This window comes from Lipophrys pholis (genome assembly GCF_963383615.2).
Source record: "Lipophrys pholis genome assembly, chromosome: 15".
NCBI classification, from domain to species: Eukaryota; Metazoa; Chordata; class Actinopteri; order Blenniiformes; family Blenniidae; genus Lipophrys; species Lipophrys pholis.
Window position 1 is genome coordinate 21,256,058 of NC_137642.1, and position 20,959 is coordinate 21,277,016.

The 20,959-nt window shown below is 40.5% G+C and overlaps 1 protein-coding gene across 1 annotated transcript in view; it reads left to right on the top strand.

Moving 5' to 3' along the window:
- Positions 1–20,959, top strand: part of adgra1b (adhesion G protein-coupled receptor A1b) — a 229,241-nt gene that overhangs the window by 34,770 nt on the left and 173,512 nt on the right. The window contains exons 3-6 of the mRNA XM_080481140.1: positions 9,034–9,105; positions 11,392–11,463; positions 11,588–11,659; positions 13,431–13,594. Of these exons, the coding sequence (XP_080337266.1) occupies positions 9,034–9,105; positions 11,392–11,463; positions 11,588–11,659; positions 13,431–13,594 (380 nt within the window). The remainder of the gene's footprint in view (positions 1–9,033; positions 9,106–11,391; positions 11,464–11,587; positions 11,660–13,430; positions 13,595–20,959) is intronic.

The following is a 20,959-nucleotide window of genomic DNA, read 5'->3' on the forward strand; positions in this document are numbered from 1 at the left end:
CTGCTGTTCTCCGGGGTCACGCGGCTCCGGGAAGAAAAAAAAACGAGTCGGCTAAGATATACAGTGCAGTTTAAATTAATTGGGAAGCACTTCAGCGGCTTTTCAAACATTAACCACAAATGGTGGAGTTTATACCGACAACTGCTACTGCTCCTCAAACGTGCAAGACAAAGGGGAGTTAGAAAACGGTTATTGTTTAAACATTCATCTAATTTGAGCGACTCCAGCTGTATCTACGGCGGATATGTGGGGCAGCTCTCCCCGAGGTAGTTATCATTTGTTTGCATGCTTGTGTGCACCATAAATACTCAAAATAGTGTACGGGGCCAGTGTTTACCTCAACAGAAAGGAAAAGTGAGACTTTATTTGCGATTTTAGTACCAGAGGCGATCATTCAATTTTATTTCTTTATGCATCCATGATTTGACTATACTTAATGCACTTTGGTTTGGAGACTCCCGTTCTCAGATTTGCTGCTGCAGTGGGTTTTTTTTCAGTTTTACATAAAAACTCTCTGATGGCGCATTTTCTTCTGTTTCCCAGAAATTCTTCGTTGTGAAGTGTGTGGATGTAAAAATAGAGCTTCATAAACTAGAATTCAGTCGTCAGAAGAGAATAAAGAATACGATTTTCAATTTTGAGCGATAGATCTTTTAATCAGTGATGACTTGATCCTTGTGAACTAAGGGGACCATGGTTTTGATTCTACAAAATAAGACTCCAGACCCCGTTTTGAGATACTTAATACATGAAAAAAAAAAAATAGATTTAAACAAATTATGTCTTATTTTAATTGGATATGCACTGATATCACTTTTTTAAAGAACAAGTACCAATACTGACCTTGAGCTACTTGCCGATACAGAGTACCGATGCAAGTACTTAAAGCAATAAAGCCTAATTCATACTCCAGCGTCTGTCTACGCTCGTCATAACACACTCTACCAGCCACTGTTGTAAATTCAGGTGAATATTTGACACATTATCTGACAGAAACACAATATATTTATTGCAGGTAGATTTGACATTGACTCACAAAGTCAAGAATAGTAACATAGAGCTCAGCAAACGTCATCAGGACCTCAGACACACAAGGAGCGACCAACAAAAAAGCCAACGATTTCAAGTAGTTTCAGCAGGCCGCCAGTTGCCCTCGTGGGAGTTGATTTAATGCAACACCCTTTTATTTGAGTACAATTCTGAAGAAAAAAAAAAAACATTACTTTGGGCTTAAAGCTCTTTGATACCTTTATTGTTGATGAAAATATATTCAAAAAATCTCCTCATCTGGTGGCGACACTTCCACCCGAGGCTCTGTCACCTCACACCGTGTGACCAATCAGAGGAACTTATTTCGTTACTCTAAGATGCTTGATCATTTTAATTTAAAGTATGCCTCCTCCGAATGAATAGAAAATTCTGTCAAATTAATATCATTTTTCAACAACCAGAAATTTAGGAAGTTACACACCCTGCTTTTGTATGTCTAAAATATCTCCTTCAACAATCGGTGGTATCAATATAAATTATACATTGAATAATGACAAAGTGAAACAATGGCTCCTCTGTGTAGAAAATATAAACAGCTACATTTTTTAGTTTTTCTGGACAAATGGAGAAAAAACACACCGATTTTAACAAAATGTGTTTGACTCTCAAAGTTAGTAGTATAAAAATATCTACACTTCAATCCAGTAAATGTGTACATTTATCTTCAGCTCCTCTGAAAAGCAGGCTTTAGTGCCATGACTTATATTTCGGACATGTTATTATCTGCAACAGTTTTTCTTTCCTTTCTCCCCCCCCCCCCCCCCCTTGTAGTAGTAAAGCCGCACGAAGTCACCTCTGGAGAATTACGTGGCACACAACAAATTACAGTGGTATTGTGTGCAAAATGTTAGTCAATTTAAATACACATCCGTTGATAAACAATGAAAACCAGAAGTTTGTTTTGGAATAAGAAGGAAAACATGGTCAACCTAACATGGGGTTGGAAAAAATAGTGTGGTTAAATTAACTGCCAAATTGAACCGAAACTACGTAAAACTCTACATATATCCTATGGTCTAAATCAGTGGTTCCCAGTCTTTTTCTTGAGAGACCTACATTTTTACTATTTTGAACCAAGGCGACCCCCCCCCACCACCACCACCACCACCACCACCACACCCTGTACCATTACAAAGAAAAGTTGCAGGCACCTCACAAGACACTCTGTGAAATACAGTTTCTTTGTTATAATCTGCAACAATGACTTTCTTTTCTCTGAGGACAAATTCTTTGGGTTTACACTCTGTCTTGGGGTGTTTGGTGGTCTGGTGCTGCTTCAGTTTGCAGTTTCAAACTTTCATTGACCAGTTTTTCACTGTAAAAGATGCATCCGGCTCAAATTTTGTCCATTGCTTCTATGAAATCATATTCTATGTATCTCTCTCAGTACGCCCCCTTTTTCTTTTTGACAGATTCACCTTTCTCTTCAGCCTGACACTCGGACATTTCTTCCCTCGTATACTGCAGACAAGCTGTCCTTATATTTTTAATTCAGCAATATTTATAAAAGGTTTAAATTGTAATTGTGTTTGTCCTTTTAAAAAAAGAAATCATTTGTAATCAAGTTTACATGGCAACGATTTCAAGTAAAAACACAAAACCTTTGTATTGTTTTGGGTGTCCGTTTATGCAACAACAGTGCTTCGAGCCACGACAAATGCAACTGTTTGAAAACTGCTCCCAAGGTCAAACTTTTTGAAAATTCCCAGACATCGAGCATTTAGTTTTGAGAAGATGTTTGGTGGATGTCGTAAAGTCCTTTGAAATGCCTATTCTCAAAACGGTTCATAGTAATCAGTGGTGTTATCCATCGTGTACCTACTTATTTTTCTGTCAGCATTGCGAACACCTACTTCCAAATCCCCCCTGATGCAGCAATCAGCATTATCTGTGAGCCACATTGCCTATTTTCCCCTAGGATGAGGAAGCCCAGACCTGCCCTAGTATGGCTCTAATTGGCGAGGACTCACTGCATTCACTGATTTGATTGGTTAGTTTGCCGCACAGCTTGAAGGCGAACGAGCCAATCAGGGCGGGTCATGACCAGGCAAACGTTGCTAATCAATAAATTAGACTGAAATGATGTGACGATGACCGACAGATTTTCACAAAGTCTTCTTAATTACCACTGTTTCTAAAGACTGGTGTTTCTGGCCATTTAGTGTATATCCACTTCTCTAAAGACCACTACACCACCGATTATAACAAGTATCAAAGTCCCTGTTTGATAGTTATTTCATGAAAGTAGAATTCTGCCTTAATGTCCAAAACTGCGTTTACCCGATTATTCTTTGGTACATTTATGGTATGTTTTCTTGCTACATTCCACATTTTTGCAAGCAAAGTAAACTGAACTTCTCAACTGCCCCGAGGTGGTTATCTGTCCCCGTGTGTGCTGGACTGGCAGGAGTCCAGGTGTACTCTCGCTTGGAGATTGGCTCCAGCTCTTTGCCACCGTCAACAGGATAAGCACCCAGGAGAATGGATGGATGGAAATAATTGAATGGGAGTTAAACTAACTGATGTGTGACTCACTGTAATGACTGAGAAGAATTGTGGGTCCCAAGGCCAGACCAGTTGGGAAGCACTGATTTAAGTGACAGCCGGGGCTTTCGAGCTGCGCCTCTGTTTATGTGCGTGCATATGGGAAGGGAAAAGAGGGAAACAGAGGGAGTGACCTTTTGAACTCGCGACTGCCTCTTCCTAAATTCAGTGTGGTTACTGCACCACAGGAAAAGTTAAAAACAGAACCGGGGGCATTATTACGTTTTGTCCAGCGTCCATTCCAAACAAGAGCGAAAAGTTTCCTTTCTTCAACTTGTGATCGTACGAAGCCTCGTCCACAGCAGTGATTTATAGTGATAATATTTACTTGGCCAATCAATCTTTAGTTTATCCACTTTTTAGCAATTGTTGTGAGAGATCATGTTTGATGATTAGTCACAGAACAGAATGCAACACTCGCTTGCAAATAGCATCCTCTGATTGTTGGAACTTTTGACACTCTTGATTGAGTATGTGAGGGACTCCACCCATCTCGATACAGTTTATGCCACACAACTATAATTTATGACATTTATTTGCAAAGACGTGTTGGCTCAGTGATGATGGCTATAAAAGTTGCTGCCTGTGAAGCTGTAGTTTGTTTTATGTGGCTTTAAAAGTGAACTCATACAGGAAGCCGCAGAAATAAACATGAGTACAGTTGGCACAATCTGGAGAACCAGGACCACGGCATAGTGACAGAACCATTATTCTTTATGGGATTATTATGATGGTGATATATGATAACAACCAGAGGGAATTCAGATGGATAAAAGCATCAAAACATCCAGATCAACAGGTTGGTTGCTTCAATAGGATTTCTCATCTCCTCGCAGCCGTCGCACAGTAGCAGATTTGCTGTGTGTAGACTCTGTGAGCATTGACCTGTGCCCCTTGGAAAGGCAGGCAGTCGATGAGGTGGGATGTTTTGAACCGTCAGCAGATTCAGAGACGGGAGAGCAGCGAGCTGCGAGAGCGTCTGGGATGAAAGGAGGTGCTGCAAGGCACGGCGGCGGACCCTTTGACCTCCAGCCTCCTCCCGCTCTTTTGTAGCGTTATTGTACATGATCAAAGGCGGTTCGGATGAGAGCAGAGATGAGAGCTCGCCGCTGGCCGACCTGGCTGGAACCGCGAGATTAGCCCGCCAGGAAAGCAACTTCAGTGCTCTTCCTAAAACGTGTTGGACCTCACCGCGTGATTGATGAAACTCTCATTGGGGATTCTGAGTGTAAAGAGTTCGCAAACATGTGGCACCTATTCGAGAAAAGTTGGAATGCAGTGTGAAATGTGTATAAAAAGAGTGGAAATACGTTGAAATCATGACTCTGCCAAATGCAGGATCAGATTCCCCAAATTCTGATATGTTACTTGATAAGGAGGCAGTTGAGACATGAGTGACAGAAATTGGACAAGGATTGACATATTTCAGTAATTGGCATGTGCCAGTTGAATGATGAGGTATAAAAAGATCATCTTGAAGTTGATGAGCACCATTCTTGCAAAAGTGTATGTTGGAAATGTTGAGAGAAAAAAAAACAAAACACATTGTCCACTAAATAAAGTAGATTTCACCATCTACATAAAATAGTGTTTTATGACAAAGTCAGTACTGTGAATGAAGTGCAATGTCGTTACTTTTGGTAGCAACATGTTAGTATACTTAGCTTTCCATTATAGACTGAGTAATTCAGGAAACGCTTACGCCTCCTGGAATTTTAGTCACTTAAGTGACACATTACTTTTGCTCCATTTGCATCTTTCAAGTGAAATCGCACAACGTTTGTGTTTTCCTTTCAGAAATGTTCTGCCTTTACGTGACAAAGTTTTGAAAACGATGTCTGTTTACATGGAAAGGAATGGAAAATCATGTCATTACTATGTAGGACCACAAGTTGCTGCAGGTGTTTATGTTTGAAATGAAACCACACACTCATGCGCACAGAGAACAATATGCTTTAAACATTAACAATGTCGAGCACCTAAACATTTCATTGGACAGACAACGAAGTCTGATTGCTGTTCCAGGTGACTCTTAAATAGAAAACTGCCAAGTCCCAGGATAATATGGCCTGGGAGTCATGACACTCTGGAGGCTGCCATGATTTTTTTAATTGTCGAACTACTCGCACATGTGTAGAAAAAAACTATTCGCCACACGCAGTGGCAGCATTTCAGAAAAGTTGCACTTTCCTCATTATCCACAGAGTGTCAGAGTGTTTTCAAAAAGTTGCCTTTTCCCCCATTTCAGTGTGGAGAGAGCCGGAGCATTTTAAAAAAGTTCCAACTTTGGAGCAGTTTTCAATAAGTTGCTTTTTTCGTGGCTATAAGCATGTTGTCATGTAAACAGTCCCAAAAATCCAATGAAGATTTTCTGTTTGTGCTTAAAAACGGCATTGTGGAAACGGGTCCTTTGATAAAAGCGGAAATGCAGCCTCTGTCTGTCCTGCTCTTTAAGCCCACAATTGGTTTTAGTATTAAATGTTGTTAGACATTATTGCCTTTACTGAGAGAGGCATGTCTCATTAATCGTGAACGGTCCTCCTCCAGCAACTTCAAATATGTGTGACTCTTAAGTAGCATCGTTGATCAGCTGGCCTTATAATATCTGTGACACATGAGCAGCTTTAAATAAAAGTCAGCTTTTCTTTATAATAACTGTCTGCTGCTGTTGGTCGTCGGCTCTTTTGTTGCTTGCCGCCATTCCTTCATGAATGTGTTTCTTTCATACTCCGAACTGATGTGATTTCAGCTTGTATTCTCCAGTGGGAAGGACCATCCAGTATATGATATGCTCATATGTAAAGGCTCCATTCATTCTGAACAATGCTAACAGCTCATGTAGCCTTTGAAACAAGGTCTTAGATTATTGTAGGAATACAGTTCTAAACCACAGCAGCATTGCTCAATAGCAACATCGCTCATGTGTTAAACTGGTATGCATGCAGGCTAAAGCTGAAAATAATTGACACATTCACGACTATTGGGCACAAAACTGCTAGGAACTTTGCGTTTTACAGCTTCCTTCACATTGGAAGGATCACATTTACAACTATTCAATTAATTAATTACATTTCTTGCTTACTTTCCCATTGTTGAAAGATGAGACTTTTTTGAAATACTGACAGCATTAACTTCAAAGTCCGATTCTTTAATATTCAATATTTGAAATGTTGTGTGACTTAAACCCAAAAGGCATCCATATGGTACACATATTTTTTGATCTTGCTTGAGCGTGGTTGAAAGGCTGGTGTATGTATACATATACCAGGGTGTGTGTTTGTGTGTGTGCGCGCGTGCATGCGTGTGTGTATGTGTTTTTACCATGGACTAAACAACAATGCACAGATCATTAACCTTTGATGAGAGTCATTTTTCTACTGCTAATGATGGCTCGTTTTCTGTGTGTGTAACTAATGCTTTACATTGACAGAATTAACATTTGTTACTGTAACACATCCACAGCCGAGGCTAGAGGCAGTACATTCCCATGCTTTCAATCTCAAGAGCAAACATTACTGGATGGCTCCCAATAAATTTTAAACACTGTTAATTTTTCTTTAGTTGTCATTAAGTGAAAAAAAAAAAAGGGCTTTTGCCACAGAAGTGTCCTTTAGTGTTGAATAAAAATAGTGTTATGTTTATTTTCACATTGGGACAACGGCTATGGCTTTGATAGTCGTGTTGCCTGTGTGTGGTTGCCTTTGGCTGGCCCCAATCTGCCCTGTGTGTCTTTTAATTTAAATGGAAAATATAAAGGAAAGAAGTCTTTGCCTGAGTCAGAGCACATTGTCTCTCATATTTGGGGAAAGAAAAAAAAAAAAGGCACTCCACTTCTTATTATTATTCTCATCACACTGGACAGAGTTAAAGGAAACCAGGGACACAATTTCAGGAAGTTTTCTTTGGCCTGAAGGGAAAAGCAGCGAAGAGATTTTTCTGAGATCCATTTTTAGTATGGTCAGAGGTTTTGGGGTTAGGCGGGTGGGGGTGGACAAGGAGTGCTTGGGCTGGAACCACAACATGTGTGTTTCTGGCCGGTTGGCTGGATGTGGTCTGGGGCTCCAGCATGCAGGAAATGTGCTGTCCGGCTAACAGGTGCAAATGAACTTACAGAGGCATTTCCTGATGAGATAAATTTAGAGAATAAGGAAATTATTTGATCGCACAAATACTTCAGTTGGAAGTCAGAGTTTGCATGATTTCAATCCCTTGGGTTGTTGATTCCACTTGAGGTGCTTGAAGACAGCTGTCCTTTTGATTCCTGCATGCAAACCATTGTACTGTGAATCGGACTCTGTGTGAACACCGTAAACATCCTAATGCACAGTGTGAAGTAAAAACGGTTCACAGGAAGCTACTGATGTATTTAGGGCCCGTTTACACAGCAACGATTTCAAGTGAAAATGCAAAACTTTCATTACATTATGTTGCTCGGAGCCAGTGAAACGCAACTTTTTTAAAACGTCTTTTAAGTTTCAAATTTTGGGATACGCTCAGGCTCTGTCGCCGTTTTGACGTGCGAAAACGACACTTCCTGCAAATGCTCAGGGCCTGTCTCCATGTAGATGTGGAGAAAAATGCAACATTTTGAAAATGCTCCAATACTGTCTCCATGGAAACAAGGGGAATTGCAACTTTTCTGAAATGCTGCTTTTGCGTATGCATGCCACGCCTGCAATAAATGGCACTTTTTCAAATGCGTGAGTAGATGGACAATAACGACAATGGTGGCCTCCAGAGCGTCATGACTTCCAGTCCATAATCTCCTGGGACTTGGTAGTTAAGTAGTAGAGTGGCCATAACAGCAATCCAATTTGGATGATTAACATAGCAGAGGGACCGATGAATGGATGGATGCTCAAGGTAGATGGATTGATGGATGAGACATTACAGGGATAGAGGGAAAACAGAATATTGTTGCATGGATGGTTGGCACAGTAGAGGATGGACATGTGATGGATTAAATGATAGGTAGATTGGTATCAGTGACGGATGGATGAGTAGTTAAATGCAAAGACTTATTGAAGAAGGTTGGACGTGTGGATTATTAATGAATGAATGAATTTATGGAAAACAGATGAATCGAAGGATGGATAAATTAATGAATGCATCGATCCATGGAAGGATGAATGATAAATATGTGAAGTACTAACTTAATTGTTGAATGGTTGAGTGGATATGGTATGAATGAAAAGACATGCATACTAATGATGGAGAGGTAGACACATGAGTGGATAGATAGATTATAATTGTATAGCAAAGGTATATTAATGAATCAACACATCATGCATGGTCAGGTAGATAGATGTATATGTAGATATGCTTGATGATTGTGGTAGAGAAGAACCAACAGGCCTATGCATAGGTAGTTAAATACAATGATAGATGGATGGACAGATGTGATCTCTGACTTGTTCTCTCTCTCTCTCTATTCCCTAGGGACCTGAAGAATAATTTGATAAGTACAGTGGAGCCCGGGGCCTTCCGTGGTCTGCTGGCTCTGAGGAGACTGTAAGTATGATGAAGCCTTGTTATAAGCCTTCTCCAGGGAACAAGTGGGAAAAGTCCTCAGGCTTCAGACACAACGAGACGGAGTGTTTTCAAGTACAGACTGAAGCCTAGACTCAAATGAGGCAAAAGCACTAGCGGTACCTTTTTAAGGCATTGTTCAACTCTCTTTACCCTTGCAAAGCTAACTTCTGGCACAATGTGTCGTTTGAGGTAATAGCTCCCTTCACATTAGCTTGACAAGCTGACAACATTCAAACACTCAAACTCCACTGTGATTATTGGTTATAAAGTTAATGACCCTCTGCTGACACCGCTTGCTAAAGTGCAGACATGGCGTAGAAAAAGATTGCCGATCAGCCTTAACTTTATGACAACTGACAGGTGAAGTGAATTACACTTATTACATAATCAGGAATAAATGCGATAGCTAGAGGAATCGGACAGCGCATCTTTCAGCAGTGCAGTTCTCACAAGTGTTGCTGGTTGGTCTGCAGTGGTCAGAATATATCAGATGTGGTCAGACGACGGAAAAGTGGTGAATTGGCTACACTTTATCGGTGGCCAAGGCTCACTGATGCGTTTTATCCCATTGGGTCCCCACAGTGCAAGTGCTTGGACTTAAAAGATCTTCACGTTGGGAGATGCCACATACACTTTCTGGGGCCTTCAGAGTGCAGGATGGGTCAGGGTCGCTTTAGAGACAAACAAAGAATCTACACACAGTGATTGAGAATTAGTGTATGATTTGTGTTTGGTTACTAAAACATGATTATTTTACTAAGAAGCTAACATTGCACATTTGGCCAGTTGGATGTACTGTCATTAAATGAAGAGATTCCATCAATGATTAACTCAATGCTGCTTGATTGAGTGGTGAATTGTACTACCTGTCGGCCAAATAAGAATTACTAATTGATGAAACTACATCTTTGGTCAGGTTAATGCTGATTGATCAAATTAAAATCCTGATTATATGGCAACACTTCAAGTGAAAACGCACCTTTGACACCCCTACCTGGCTTCCCTGTGATAGTTTGGCAAATCACAGATTACGATGATGTCCCGCATCTGTGGTTCAGCAATCTATTAAAAAAACAAACACTCAATCTACATGGATCCCACCAGGTGTGGTTTACACTATTCTGGCTCTGCTGCACATCCAACACCACAACTTCCAAATAACTATATATCATTTAGTTAGTGATATTCCTGATAATTTCACGTTAAATGAACATCATTTTGTACCGAGTTCTTAAACGTTCTTAAATGTTTCCTGACAACAATTACCTATTAGGAAAACCGATTCAAATAATGTAGCAGAGATGTTTCCATTATTACCGGTACCTATAAAACAGCTTTTTTTTTTAAATACATATTAGAAAGGCTTTCTTAAAAATAGATAAATCTGCTTTTAACAAATTCACAGAATGGGAGGGCTATGCTGATATATAATAAACAGCTTGAGAAATACGCTATAAGTAAACTTCCCCTTGTTTTCTGGTCTTTTCTCTTGAGTAACGTTTCGAACGACGGCTCTCACCGTGGCTTTTCCACATATAGGGTTAGGGAGTGAGTGACATGACTGCAACCTGATAGTTAGTGGGATCTGGGCTGGCACGGATGCAAGCACCGGAGTCCGTCGTGCTGATTCAGGGCGCGTGTGCACAAGGCTCAGGGAGCAGCAGAGTGCTAATTTAAGTGCTCCCCAACTGGTGATTATTCGAGGGCTCTGCTTATTTTCCCACAGCTGCTCCAGCAAAGCAGCTCTTTAATTACAGAGTGTGAGGGCACAGAGCCACGGACGCGACTGTGCTCAGCCACTCACATGTGGAAGCCCGCTGCACTCGCATGTGTTTGCCTGTGTTGGCCTGTGTGTGTGTGTGTGTGTGTGTGTGTGTGTGTGTGTGTGTGTGTGTGTGTGTGTGTGTGTGTGTGTGTGTGTGTGTGTGTGTGTGTGTGTGTGTGTGTGTGTGTGTGTGTGTGTGTGTGTGTGTGTGTGTGTGTGTGTGTGTGTGTGTGTGTGTGTGTGTGTGTGTGTGAGAGTGTGCCAGAAATGGTTTGTTATGCGATGAATCAAAGGTTGCAAAAGGTCAGCGCATATGTTCCAGGAAGGTCAATAGATAACAGATAACCACAGCTGTGTAAGTTCTCAGTGCAAGCATGCGTGACAGTACAGACACATGTTTCTTTTGCAATTGATTCCTATTCTCACTTGTCCTGTCCCAGTATCAGTGAAAGTAGCCACATGAACTGGAGAATTCTTCTCTTTTTTTTTTTCCTTTCTAGGGATCTGTCCAACAACAGGATTGGCTGTCTCGCCCCTGAAATGTTTTTTGATCTGGGAAACCTCTCAAAATTGTGAGTTATCCCTGCATTTAAGCCATCAGTTGGCTCTTTGTCTTCAGGACTGAAAGTTGTTGTATTAACTAATGCCGGGGTGATAAGTGACATGTCTTTCTGTCATTTCTTTCTCCACAAACAGAAATTTATCTGGTAACATCTTCTCCACTCTGACCACCGGACTCTTCACACACCTCGTGGCTCTCAAAGTGCTGTAAGGCAAACACATATTAAATGCATCTTGCAATTCCAGTTTGATCTCGAACTTCAGCTGCTCAACAGATTGAGATCTCATTTTGTGTTTAGGTTTCTAATGTGCCATTTTTCTTATTTTCTTTCTTTTATTGGGTGACATTTCTACACAGTAGGCAACTGGATTCTTATGTGTGCAGAATGTGGGTTTGGCATCATCTGCTAAAAACAAAAGATATGGCTGGCATAGCAGAGAAAAAGAAACACACAAAGAAACTAAACAAGGCACACCGTTTCTCCACTTGCATTTCGGCGTTGACATGTGCACTAATGCAACCCCACCCTATCGAGGGTACATACTTTCAAACTCAAAAACAAGATTTAGACTTGTAGGACCTTTTCAATTCCAGAGGGATTTTCAAATGTTGATCCATGTATCCACAGGTCATATGTCTTATATTAAATGCTACCATCTTGCATCCCACAGTGGCATTTTTGCATCCCTAGTTAATATACATATTTTTCAGATAGCGGTTGTATACTGTGTACACAGCCAGTGATTTTCTAAAATGTCCCTGAGCTCTTGCACAGATGAGTCATGTATTTTAATGCAGAGCTGAAAGATCCACAAAAATACTTTACTTCTTTAAAAACAACTTTATCTATGCTCGCAAAGAATGGTTCAATGCTGAGCCTCTGAGCCCTCGAAACTGACTCACACTATTGAGTTGTGTATTTTAATGCAGAGTTCAAAAGCAGATGACCCAGAATTCCAATAGTGAATTGATTGAGCACAAACACACTGCTCCATTTTTTAAACAGGAGACTTGAACTCACACACGCAAATGAAAGTCGTCTGACAATTCAAGTCAAACACAATGAAAAAGACACAATAAGCAATGTGCCTGCTCCATGTAGATCTCACAGAGGCAGGTCTGAATATGCAAATCTATCAGCTGCTGTTTAAAGGAGTTCACGTAGTCAATCAGCAAAGCTTTTCTAGATTTAACATGTGTGTCTTGAGCTGAATGTGCAGGACCGACAGCCCATTTAGCTCATTACACCAAAGAGGACAAACACAAGGATTAGTTTAGCAATATAAACACAGATTTGAGTATAAGGGTAATGAGGCCTGGTGAAGGTCTAAAAGACTTGCTGAAGCATTTTAGATTGCCGACCTTCTGGTGTGGTTCCGCCTGCGCAGGATATCATCCGAACAACCAACGGATTCCAACGGCATGATATTTTTTCAAATACAGAAATGTGTTTGTTTCAACATTTGATATACAGTATAGGGATTATATAAGGATGCACAGGGATTAACCAGTTTGCACCTTATTTCGTAAAATTTTAACTCCATTTGATCTACTTTTATTTTATGTTTAATGTCACAACTTTTCTAGGTTTAGGTCAATAGTTATTTTTTATTCTTTACTTGTTAGCGTGCCACAGTGGTGGAAAAAGTCAAGTATATTATTTGGCAGATTTAGTAGCAGTTATTTTGGCATGGATACAGTACGAACAGAACAGGTGTCACTAATGGCTTTAACCACGGCTTTGTTCCATGTGAGTGGGCGACACGGCCCTGCCAGCGAGTCAGCTTGCACAGTACCTGTCGCCCTGGAACTGCCACAACATAAATGCAATGAAACCGTCATTAATTCCATCAGATACACCTGCCGCCGCTGCTGTTGTGACGTGTCCAAATGTCTGTTGTGACTAACGCCCGTCGGTCGACTGAAAGCGCAAACACAAACACGCAGGTTGTGACTGTGCGCTGGTTCTCTCACCAGGCACTTCAGCACCGACACTCTGTTCTGTGACTGCCAGCTCAAGTGGCTGCTGCTCTGGGCTCGGCGCAGCTCCGTGAGGATCGGCAACGACACGCTCTGCGTTTTCCCCAACCACCTACACGGCCTGGAGTTCCGCAACCTCCGTGAACAGCAGCTCAGCTGTGGTAAGGACTTCACTGGATTGGTCTTCAAACATGGCAGGTGACATGTTTAGGTTTCATAGGAATGAGAGCAAACAGAACATACCCAGAATGTACCCAGTCAAAGTAGAACTTACTTAGGATACATGTGAATCAGTATTCTACCTTAAAATTGTGTCTTCACGATACTACGCATCACATCATTATGCTGATATAATAAGACTAGTGTTAACATAAGGCCCTCACAATGGTGCTGTGGTTATGAGTTTTCATGTTCTATTGGTTATCTAAATGTATATATACATTTACAAGATTGTAATACGGAATTTCAAGAAATAAAACCCAACAGCACAGAAGAAGAAAGAGGCCCAATGGGGTTATATGAAATTCTGCCCATCAATAAACATTACCATAATGAAAATAGAAAAAAGGATCAAGGAACAACAAGCATAGAAAAGTAGCAAATGAGTTAATAAAAACAATATTCACTGAAACCACACAACATATCAATTCAGAATCAGTGTTATACTATTATACTATTCAAACAGGAGATAATTATATACTTTACTCTTTAAAAGGGCCAAAGAGGAAAGACGTTTAAATGATTTGGCCATAGAATTCCAGAAATTTGATGAAAACTTGTTGGTTGGAAGTACAACCAAGTGGTAAATGAAAGTGTTTTGGCTTCTTCGTTGAGTGAAAGTCTGAAGATAACAGGAAAAAGATGTGAAACGTGTCTGGAAAATCGTGTTTGTTATTAATGAGTTTATGCACAAATGGGCATGTTTGGAAAGTATTCATTAGATTAAATCGGTAAAACTTTCTAAATCGAGGTGTAGTTGACTTTTAACTCATGGAATATGACTTCATGCTTAAGAAAATATTAACTTTTTTCTTTTTTTTTTCCAATATGCGAGGTATGGCTATATCAAACTATGGTAAAGTGACATTTGAAATGATTTATTTACGAAATGAGATCCTCTTCTGATAATACCATAGGACTTCATAACTTTGTTGCAGACATACTTCGATATCCTCCCGTGAAAACATGGATTTGAGGTGAATGTCCTGTAGATGTAAATGTGAGACTGTGATTTTCTTTCTGTTTGCCATTTTATGGACTGGTGACTTCTCCTGATTGCATCCTGCCATCACCCACAAGGAGCTGGGGTCAGCTCCACCCACCCAGAAACTCAAGTCATTTCAGTTAGTCTAACAGAGTGTAGGAACAGGCTTCTACCATGGTCTGAGAATCTCTGTGGCTCAGGTGGTAGGGGTTGGTTATCTTCCAGTATCAAGGTTGGCAGTGCCATTTGAAGGTCTGTCTGCCTGTGCTGCTGGACGGTGAGTGCCTTGCATGGCAGACTTGTCACCATTGGCGTGTTTAACTGTGTTTACGCTAAATTGCCCACCGGTGTGAGTGAGGCTGTTTGTCTTTCTGTTTTTGCCCTGTGATGGGCTGGCAACTTGTCCTGCACCCCCGTGCATTTCTAGAATGTCAATCAGCAACATTGATATTCTGTGCTGGATTATCAAAAGGTCTGTTTCAAAGCGGAAACAGAAGAATTAAAATTGTTTGTTGAAAAAGAATGGACTCGTGAGGAACATGTCAGCCAGGATTAGAGCTCTACTGCACACTAATGGCAGGACATATTAATTTGATGATGTGATGTTTTGTTTCTTCAGTTTTGAACACATCCTGTCATATGTTGTCTTTCATACTAATAGTGGTGAAAACTGACATACTGAACAGAATTTAGTTTTTCCAATAAACAATAAACAAAAATATTATTTGTATTTGTTTGTGTCTGTCTAATGCAGACTCACTTTCTGAAACACAGAAGAATAATGTTCCGCGAATATTTCATGATAATATTTAACATTGTGTTAAATTTAAAAGGTGTGCAGAAACTTTTTTTTTTTTTTCCACCATTGTAAATAGCCATTCTCTTGACTTCTGTCGTAATAAAGTTGAAAGCCAAGAGTTTCCCCACATCGACTGTAGCACTGGATTTGTAATCAAAAATGAGATCCCACGGCCCCCAAATAATGCTCCACATAATTAGCACTTTTGTTGATTAGTTAATTAATTGACTCCACCTGGCATCCCAGGTGGAAATGAGTCCTTCAGTCGAAGGCCAGAGTGAAACTCACTGCATAACAGGATGTGTCAGACAGAAAATGCCTGCAAAGTTTCTTTTTCTTGAGGGGAAATGTTCCAAAGGTCGAGTTTCATCAATCAGAAGTTACAGTAAGTAGACATCATTTTAAATTTCTGGGGGAAAAAAAAGCTACTTCATTTGGATACCTACTCACAGCTTTTTTCTCTTCACCCAAAATATATGTTGGAAACATTCTAGTTAGTATTACCTCTGCCCATTAGTCCACCCACTACAATTAGTGCTTGCCTGCTGTTACACTACAACCACAGTGAAATTCAGACAGGCATGCCAAGAACCCATAGCAAGCGATTAGTCCTACTGCTCTTATCATGCTACTTTTCTCAATTCCAGGTGACTTAATATATGTGTGGATCTTCTGTCATATTCTTTATTTTATTTTCATTTTTTATCTTCTGTCGTTTTCACAAACATTTAGAACAGTTCATAGAGAAATGAGATGTGTTGGGAAAGTTGCGTGTTTCTTCTGCGTCTGTGTGTTTCTGCAATGAAAAAAGTTAATATTAAAAAATAATGAAAATTTTTTAGTTGAAATAGTTAGCAGAGGAAGAGCAAGATTGGGCCCCATTTACCAGTGAACGTTTCAAGTGAACTAATCGTTTTTGTTTCTGGAAAAACTGTTATACAACATTTTGAAAACAATGTCCGTATATGCAGCAATGGCAAAAACACTAAAAACAATGTTTTTCTATTTGACCACTAGTGGGTGCTGTTTGTTGATTTTATAATGAAACCACACACATGCGTGCACAGAACACTATCGACATTAACAATGGCTAGCACACAGACAGATGATGTGGTTAGATTGCTACTCTGGGCGACTCAACTATAGAACTACCAAATCCCAGGAGACCATGGACTGGAGGTCATGCCACTCTGGAGGCTGCCATTGTTGTCATTGTCAATCTACTCACGCATGTGCAGCTATTTACTACCGCTGTGGTGTGCACGTTTGTTCAGAATGTTGCATTTTCACCCGTTTCCATGGAGACACAGCCACAGTGTTATAACAAATTTCATCTTCGGGAGTCATTTCCAAAAAGCTGTGTTTTCAGTGGCTCTGAGCATCGTTGTCGTGTCAATGTACACCCAAGATGCAACAATGGTTTTCAGTTTTCACTTGAAAACGTTCCTATGGACGGGGTCTCAATCATGCTTCATGTTAACACTCCAGAAAGCATCATTTCACAGTCCACAAGAAAAAAAAATGGTTTCAGTTTCAAGTACACCAATTATACGGATACACCAGAAGCATCAAATAACAGAGAGGAGCAAACAACAGTAGGAAGCTGATGGCTGTGGCGCATAATACAGATGAGCGTGCGTTGATTAGTCCGGTGAAGGAAAGCTTCCACGAGTATGAATGCCCAAGCAAACCCGAGGTATCCCTCGTATTATATTAAAACACAAAATCATCAATGTTTTGTATGTTTAGAACAGTCAACATAATTTGCTTGTGTAAACATATTTAATTCTGTTTATTCATTCATTCATCATTCATTCATCTACCCAGATTAATTTGGACAGAAAGAAATATTGCTTTATGGCTCAGACACTGAGATGTGATAAGAATATCTTTAATTTCAAGTAATTATTGAAGGTCCTAATTACTTGAAAGATGTTAGTTAGTTTCACAATTTATTCACACTTTTCTTTAAAAACGTGCCTTGAATTTTAACATTCAGGTCTGTCCAATTATCTTATTTCTCTTCACCAAAAATGTGAAGAAATCTAGTTAATAAAGTGAATTGTTAGCCTTTTTGATCATCAGAATGCAGCATAACCTCAGTGTTATTTCTTTACTTGTTTGTTTGTTTGTTTGTTTGTTAGTTAAAACTAAAATCAGTTTAATTGTATGGCATGACCCCATGGAAACTTTTCCATTCTGCTGAATTTGCTGTGAGAACACACTTGAAGACAGTAGTATAGTCTGCTAAAGCTGCAAGGTGTGAGAAATATCTGTAAATGCAGTGCTCAGCAAAACCTTCCACCTGTAATTATGTTGGAAAATTTGGGGTCCCATTAAAAAAAACAAAACTGCAGAATGTAAGATTTGCTTCCTCTTACCTCCAGCTTACAGATAAACGGTAGAGTTGTAAAACCAAGACATTCAACTTTGTCTGTTTTAGAAGGCAACTGGAGGTTGCATGTAGTTACAAGGGATACATAATGCAGTTTTAACACTCGCGAAGCACTGTGTGGGACTATAAAGCTTCCAGAATGATGACGATTGACAGTAGAAGGAAGTCGAGTTTTTTCTTTACGCGCGGCAAAATGGCTTCTTCGCTGACTGGAAGCTGTTCGGAAGAAGGAAAAAGAAAAGCCCTGATTCTTTACTTTCTTTTTTCTGCGTGCAGGCAGGCGGTATCTCCTCTGCCTCCCCGCCTGTCTCCCGTCCGTTTCGCTATCTCCGCGCTCTGTGCTGCGGTCCACAGGGGAATTGTATCTCATATATGATAGAATCATCCTCCTCTTCTCCTTACATTTGGCTCACGCGGGGGATATTGCGCCGGAATGAGAAAATCATTGGTGTGTGTGTGTGTGTGTGTGTGTGTGTGTGTGTGTGTGTGTGTGTGTGTGTGTGTGTGTGTGTGTGTGTGTGTGTGTGTGTGTATAGATATTACATGAAGATGCACTGTCTGCTTGATGTGAACCAGTTTGCAGAAAACTAATGAGGAGAAATGTGCATCCCGGGTGCAGCAGCACACGTCCTTCCCAGCCCAGCCCTTCCTTACTGTTTGTGTGATTTGCATGCGCAGTACCATCCAGTGATGCCTGCATGACACACACACACACACACACACACACACACACACACACACACACACACACACACACACACACACACTGGAAGTGTGCCATGTGATCCTAACTGTATGCGGTTTTCAATTGCACATGACAATCCGAGGCAATTACAGGGTGATTCTGCACAGTAGCGGTACAAAGAGCCACGTGTGGAATCTATTGGATGGACAAGAAGAACCGCTTTCAGACCGCAGAGCTTCTATCATGGGATTAAAATGATAACGTTCTGGACTCCTTTTTTGTGCACACTTTACAAGAAATTGTTGTCCAGCAATAGACACTAACCAGCACGCTGTTAAAAGATTATTAATTTCAGTTTAGTTCAAGCTCACCGTTAGCATGACCATTAGATCTACAATCTATCTTTAACACCTAGAGAACGGTGGAGCTGTTCTCCACTCTTAAGTTTGCAACATATCAGGGCTGCAAAAATCACTATAACCATGTTTTTAACCAGTCAACAGCGAATTGCAAAGTGTGGTAAATTGTATCTAACACTATTATTGTTTTATATAAGTCTCATGCATTAGTCTTGAATTTTTTTTCCCCAGGTATTAACCAGTAATTCTGACTTTTATTCCACTTTTTGGCTATCAATCGGGTCCTAAGAATCAGAGCTGGGAGCTCTAGCTGTTGCGTCCACTGATTGGTGACAGGAAAGGCTAAGTTATTTCTATAGCACTATTCAGATTCAAGGCGAATCACGGTGCTTTACAAAGAAATAAAGGAAATGCATCAAGAATCTTAATCATAAGCGATTAAGATAAGATTATAGAATGGAATGCCTGAGCAAATAATTGTGTTTTGAGTCTTGTTTTAACAGAAGTGGGTGTGTCAGCAGTCATCTGGTGTTCAGGAAGTTTGTTCCACTGATGAGGAGCGTGGGAACTAAAAGCTGCTTCACCTTGTTTCTTCTGACTCTGGGAACACTGAGTAAACCTCTTCCTGAGGACCTCAGGGGTCTGGTTGTTTCATATTCTACAAGTAAAGCTGAGATGTATTTCGGTCCGAGATCATTCAAAACTTTCTAGAGCAGAAGTCTGATTTTGAAGTGGATTTGACACACGGGCAGACAGTGCAAAGATTGAAGCTCAGGTGTAATGTGCTCCACCCTGTTTGTTTTAGTGAGTGCTCTCAATGAGCTGCAGCTGTCTGACATATATTTTACCATGACCTGTGAACTCACTGATACAATGAATCCAGCGGACACCATCCTCAGTTGTTTATGAAAACTTTCCAGTCATTAGTTGCACCTCTGCAAGTGGAATTGATTCTGACATCAACATGTCCTACTTGGGGCTGCTAGAGTTTTTGCAGTCGGCAGCAGAATAGCGAGCGCTTCAAATCCACCAAATTTCTGTAAATAGTGCTACAGGATGTTTGCAGGCTGTTTGAGGAGGTCAAATTTAGCATACTCAATGGTGGACTATATAGTGCAATTCATATGACATATAGCAGAAATAAACCAACTTTGTCATTTAGAACTGTGTGGATATCTGAGCATCTCACATTCTGACGTTTACACCATCAAACGTCTTCACCTCTCCAGTCGCTTCAGCGTGATGGGGAGCAGATGTTTGCACCCGACATTCCACAACTGAGCCCCTTGTTCCTCCCGATGATACAGGTCGAGTGCCGGTTCAAATGAGGTGGAACGAAGAAGCACATGCAGCTTCCTGCCAGTATCAGGTGCTTCCTGAATGGAGGTCAGGGTCACCTGTTTAACTCATTTGGTTCTCTAATGCTTGGTGAGGAAGAGGGCACCACCCCAGACATAAAGTGTAGAAGGTAACACTGCACACATACCGGACAGGCTTCTTGTTTTCAATGGCAGATTTGATTGCATGATGACACAACAGTGCAACTACGCTTTACGGGTACCATGTCATTAAATTAAATTCCTCGTGCAGGTCCGTGTCTCTCAGCCTGTGGAGTGCCTCCAATAATTTAATGATTTAAAAATATCAAGAAATAAAACTCAACGCAGTCTGTCACTTGTGTCTTTGAAGTTTATTCACGCATTCTTTTAAAATCAGTTGCTTTCAGCAAGAGAAATGATGAAGCTGCTACAGAAACCGGCATTGGAGTATCAGTCTGAGAGTATATCTGCTTGTTTTTAGTTTTTTTTGTTTCAGTGAAGCTTTCGAATGGATCAGAATCCAAAAAAACATGGTCAATAAAGCAAATAAAACCTCACCGAAGGTACTCGGTAATACCATATTGGTTTTACAGAAAACTTCAAAATCTTGACATGCCTGCTATTTCAGTCATTGGTGAGAAATTATTGGTAGATCCTAAAACGCTTGCCTCTTGGATCCATTTGATGGTCTGACTTGGTTTAGTTTTTCCTCATGCGAGTAAAAGGGTCACTGCAGATCAATATAAATTTACTTTGAGTGATCGC